Source organism: Staurois parvus, unplaced genomic scaffold, assembly GCF_062004578.1.
Source record: "Staurois parvus isolate SC_StPar_1 unplaced genomic scaffold, SC_StPar_1.0 ptg000505l, whole genome shotgun sequence".
In the NCBI taxonomy this organism is placed as follows: domain Eukaryota; kingdom Metazoa; phylum Chordata; class Amphibia; order Anura; family Ranidae; genus Staurois; species Staurois parvus.
Genome location: NW_028318301.1, coordinates 6,214,738 through 6,220,559, shown reverse-complemented (window position 1 = coordinate 6,220,559; position 5,822 = coordinate 6,214,738). Strand labels below are relative to the sequence as shown.

At 36.6% G+C, this 5,822-nt stretch overlaps 1 protein-coding gene across 1 annotated transcript; it reads right to left on the bottom strand.

Annotated features, from left to right (window-relative positions):
* Nucleotides 1-387: 387 nt before the first annotated feature.
* LOC149451938 (olfactory receptor 1500-like) lies at nt 388-1,339 on the bottom strand. Its single transcript, XM_089689950.1, has one exon. The coding sequence runs from the start codon at nt 1,332-1,334 to the stop codon at nt 399-401; it is 936 nt and encodes a 311-aa protein (XP_089546076.1). The 5' UTR covers nt 1,335-1,339; the 3' UTR covers nt 388-398.
* Nucleotides 1,340-5,822: the final 4,483 nt, after the last annotated feature.

The window sequence follows — 5,822 nt, the reverse complement described above, 5'->3', positions numbered from 1 at the left end:
TCACTGACTCGTTATTAGGGCTCAGGATGCTGCAGGCTGTCCTGGTGCAAATTGACTTTTATGCTGCATTACACAGATGTTATACCCTTATGCTCTACATACTTTGTATGCTGAAAAAGCTAAAATATTTAAACAAAAAAAAATCAATATAAAGATTTTACCTAAAGGTATTGAAAGTTTTCCTTTTGTTTTAAGCCTTATAAATACATTAGAACATATCAAAGTTTAAATATCTGTTTATTTACATTGCTCAAGCCAATGAAAAGAAAAATACTAATGTGCTCACATTTATAAGCAATGTACAGCTATGTACATCAGCGTTTATATATATATATATATATATATATATATATATATATATATATATGGTATTTCTAGAATTTAAATGATCTTTCTAATTAAAATTCAGCCCACACATGTAGATCAATTAGCTTTATCAAGCCTTGCGTTATTTCCTGGTTCCGTAGACTGTATATTATTGGGTTAATAAATGGCGTTAACACAGTGTATATAAGAGATTTGAACTTGTTTTCATTGTGGGAATTGTCCCCTGATGGCACTGCATATATAGCAGTCAAAGTCCCATAATACAAACAAACAATAAGCAAGTGTGAGCTGCAGGTTGAGAAGGCTTTTTTCCTTACGACGGAAGACATTTTTAGGATGCTAATAAAAATACATGTGTATGAGCCAATGACCAACAAAAAAGGGAAAAATATGGTAAGGAAACATATCACAAAATCAATCCAGATAACGATGAAAGTATCTGAAGATGAAATCTGAAGAATTGGAGCAATGTCACAAAAGAAATGATCAATATAATTTGATTTACAAAACTGTAATTGATACAGAAAGATAATTTCACTTGAAATAAGGATGTAGGAGAACATCCAGCAAAAGCAGACAAGGTAGTAACAGGTTTTAGTGGTTATGAGAGTAGAATAATGTAAGGGGTCACAGATGGCAACATATCGATCATATGCCATAACTGTCAGTAGGAAAGACTGTATGAATGCCAGGAAGCTGTGTACATAGTACTGAAAAATACACCCAGTTATAGATAAGAGGCCTTGGCCCCACAATATGACATGTAGCAATGCTGGCACAATATTCGAACTGAATAAGACATCAACTATGGAAAGATGTTTTAGAAAAAAGTACATGGGATGTCTGAGGTTGGTAATTGATATCAATGTAATGATTAAAATATTTCCAACCAAGATAACTAGAAATATTAAAAGTAGAACACAGAAGAAGACTATATTATAGTTGTTGAGGTTTTGGAATCCATGGAGAACAACTTCACTGACTCTAGTGGTATTATCCTCACACATGGTTCTTGGACATAATTGACTTTTGTAATCTGTGTGGATACAGAAGATTGTTGTCAAATATTATAGAACATAGGAAGATTAAACTAAAACAGAACATTTGAATAGAATATAAACTTCATGAACCATTATGTGCTTCTTGCTGAGGCTGTTCTTTGTCACTAGCAGAGACAGAGCTTCTACCCTGAAAGGGCTGTCAGTCTATTACATAAATGCAAACCCTGACTGCATTACATTTAGTTTAGTAAAGCATCGTGTATCATTAACCAGTGTCATTTTTCAAAATAAAATACTTATTTTGTTTTTTAGCTACTGCCCATCTATATCCATTCCAGCAACGGCGGAGTGGCATTTCTTATGAAAATACCAGAGACTTTCCTGGTGGGGACAACAATAGACCATGCCTGTGTATGTGACCATAATATGACCATGCCACTTATAGTCTTTGTCGACACCTGCTTAAAAGGGTGACAACATGAGAGCATGATTTAAAGACAGTAACAGAATGTAGTCACCCTATAACAGGAAGAACCTGAACAAGGATCTTCAGGGGAGGATCACAGGTGTGAAAGTAGTTCTACAGGCAGAAGGTTTTCTACCTTAAAGAGATGAGAATGTAGAGCATGCATTAAGTGATAGTAAAGTTATGCTACGCTGTTGTTACTTTTCAACCTCCTATGGGATGCCTGCTCTGTTCCCTTGCTGAGGCCTCTTAGAATTTTCTGGGAATCCTCATACCACACACTGAGATTTGAAATCTTAGTTCCACCAATAATCTACAACAGTAATATACTTTCCTGTCACCCTACTCCTGAGGAAGCAATCATGCGAAACATGTGAGGCTGTATTCTCCAAGTGACCAGTAGTAGAATACTATCTATTTGCAATCTACAGAGCTTTATGCATTAATGTTATGGTGTTTACACACTGGCCCTTGGTCTATATTTGTGTAATGAATATTTTAATTTAGAATTAACACTACCTGCTTTTAACTCAAAGTTAAACAACAAAGTTTTTATGCCATTTGCGTCTATATGCACCAATAAAGAAAACAAATTTAATTATATATTACTTCTATTCTGTGTGTGCAAATTACTGAGGGATCACACCTTAAATAATGGGCAGCACAGTGGCTAAATGGTTAGCACTTCCACCTGGCAGGACTAGGGTCAGTGTTTCGAATCACAGGCCACAGCACCTCCTGCCTTGAGCTTGCGTGGGTTTCCTCTGGGTGCTTCGGTTTCCTCCCACACTCCAAAGACATGCTGGTAGGTTAATTGGATCATGTCTAAATGGGCCCTAGTATGTATATGTATGAATCTAAGTTAGAGACCTTAGATTGTACACCCCTTGAGGGTTAGGGACTGGTGTGAATGTAAAATGTATATGTAAAACGCTGCGTAAATTGACGGTGCTATATAACTATCTGAAATAAATAATAAACATTCTTTTTTTGGCATTTGCCTTTTCTTACATTTTGGATGTTCTGTGGCTCACTGATCTTCCGCAGGATCCTTGTTATTTACCTGATCCCTTTAATGTAAAACTGTCCCACCACTGGCCAATTTCTTATTAAGACTTTGGAGAACAAAGATGATTCAGCAGTGTAATAATGTGTCAGCAGCAGGACAGTTTTAATAAGGAAGCGTGTACCAGAGTAGTTTAGACAGGTACTACTAAAATTAAAAGACCAGAGATGGCAATAGGCTAGCCCCAAATTTACTCAATTTAAAGAGCAGAGCTTTTACTATAAGAATCAATATACTACAGAGGATACAGCAATATAAAATTATCCAGCAGCAAGACAGTTTTAATCAGGGATAATAAACCTAACTGAGATAACAATCTTTTATTTTATCTATGGAAATATATGTGGTTAATGGAAGTGATATTATGTGAGGCTGTTAGTTGCATATTGTTCTTGCACTTATCTTTTTCCTTTCAAGCAATGCAGCAATGTGCTGTGAACAAAAGGCAACTCCAAAATAGATGGTTTAGCAACAAGTGAATGCTTTTTACAAAAAAAGCTACATCAACATAAAATACAAAAGAAAAAGAAAAAAATAACTGCAAATGAAAATATCAAAAGACTACCCCTGAAACAAATGCACACTTTATTGGAAGGGAAGCTTTGAAGCAATAAAATAAAAAAAAGTTTGCTATGCAGAGGATGGCAGAAAAAAGTAATTGTTGGCCTTAAATCAGCCACAAAATAAAATGAAAGGCAACCCCCCCCAATAAGAGGAATACAAAAAGTAGAACACAGGTTGAAAGCTCAATGAGCTTGCAATCAAAATTCAAGTCAGCTTTCCCTTTAGTTTTCAAATGCAGCCTTTAATATAGAAACACTATAACTGCTCTGTGCTTCCTCCCCTCCCATATTATAGTGAGGGGGCTGGCTTATCCAAAATCCCCCATACCATCCCTTCTTAGACAGTCCATACATTATTCCTCTATGTGGATGGGGGCATCCTTCCCACTGAGTTATTGTATTCTGACGGGGGGTGGGGGGGGGTCGGGTAAGACTTCCTTTGTCTGAATACACTGATCAGTTCTGTCTGCTATAGCCAGTGGCACTGAACAATTGGAAAAACCCAACAGGGTGGTAGAGCAACATATGTACAACAGAAGTGGCCATACATAGATCAAAATTTGGTCGGATCGGGTCCTGCTGAACCAGACAAATTTCAGTCCAAGTATGGCCAACATTAGCCTGATATCATTATTTTAACCCTCTCACTGCCAGTGTAAGGCTTATGTTACTGGCTGCACAGCAGTTTATTTACATTTGTTCAACAGGCAGTCGACTTCCTAATGCAAGCTGGGTGTAGTAAGCGGCCACCCCGTTATGAATCCCAGGTCTCGCTGCCCCTCCTGGAGGCAAGGATGTTCATGGGGTTGTTTTCAAGGATAGCAAAGAATGATTAGAGAGCATCCATTTACTGATCAGCCCTGTAGTGAATTAAGCAATAAATGCTGAGCATTGCATAATTTGTGGTTTCAACGCTCTCATTTGTATGGCCTGGAAGGAAGATAATCAAACATGATCTGTGTTTGATTAGCTTCATTGGAGTGCAGGGGTGTCACAATGAGTCTAATGAACAGCTGATGTTTCTTTAGAGAGCACCTGTCATCTTCACTATGCTATCACATTAGGGGCCCCTTGTGATAGTAAGTTATAAAATAAAAATAATAAAGTTAAATAAAATAAAATTATTAAAAACCCTTGTTCCCACATACTCGAACATACAAACTTAAGCTCCCCTGTTGAGTGCTCCACAAATATTAGGTATTGCTGCACATGCCAGAATGAACTCTAAAATGATGAAGGCTTTTAAAGCATTGCCTATGGACAATTTTGGGTACTGTAGGATGTTGTCATTTCACAGGTGTGCACAATATAGAAACCTTGATTTGTCAGTGAGCTTACACTTTGTATACACCTACCTTAAAGAAGAATTTAGAAAAAGACAGAAAGGAGAAAAAGTCTGGGACTGCTTAGAAACTAGTAACTGACAACATATTCGTTGATCAGGAATGTGGAATTATGATATAGTAAATTGAGTGCAGGGGTCAGGAATATATCATGTACGTAGATAATGGTCAGAAGCAACAGAGTGCAGGGTTCAGGAGTGTAGGGGTCGGGAGTACCAGGGGCGGACTGACCATTTGGAAACTCGGGCACTGCCCGAGGGCCCAGGGTTATTGCCCGGGGGCCCCATGAGTTGCCAGTCCGCCCCTGTAATGTACTGAGCACAGGGCTAAGTGAAGCACAGGGCACAGAAAGACACAGATAGTAATAATAGGCTAACATACACTCCAATCTTTTACCTTGTTACTGAAAAATGTGTTTTGAGTCACTCTCCCTCAGCCCACAGGAGAGATTCTCCAAAGACTGTAATAGAAACCTGACCATGGTTATATGCCTTCCCCACTTTGTCCAAAACTAAAAAATGTTTTATCATGAGTCGAGATAATTATAGCAATAACGTTTTACCTTTGAGAAATGCACAAAAATGTGTCTTGTAATGTTTAAGTACAACATTTTGTAAGAAAACTGTAACCTTTATTAACTTGATCTAAGGCTGGATTCTTACACTATCAAACTTTCTTAAAGAAGTGGTGAGAAGGCTATATGTTCCTGCTCATCCCAAAAAATCATCAGTTGTGGCTTTTGTGGCTTACATTATGTATATACAATATACTGTATATATATGTACACTGTATATAGTGTATGTATATATATATATATATATATATATATATATATATAATGTTTGACTTGTCTATTTTTTATGATATTTTAAAAAATTTCCAGAAATTTTTTTTTTTTAAATTTCACTTACCATTTATTATAAGCAGGTTACCAAGCTGAGATGATGAGTTGAACAGAATAAAATTATATTTTCTGTATCTAAATAAATGTTTTACATAAGCTATAAAGCTAGCAGATGTAATACATGTATAAATATACATATGTAATAATAATTA

Bases quoted from the DNA above. Each gene is read 5' to 3' on its own strand.
- LOC149451938 (XM_089689950.1), bottom strand. From the start codon at position 1,334: ATGTGTGAGGATAATACCACTAGAGTCAGTGAAGTTGTTCTCCATGGA.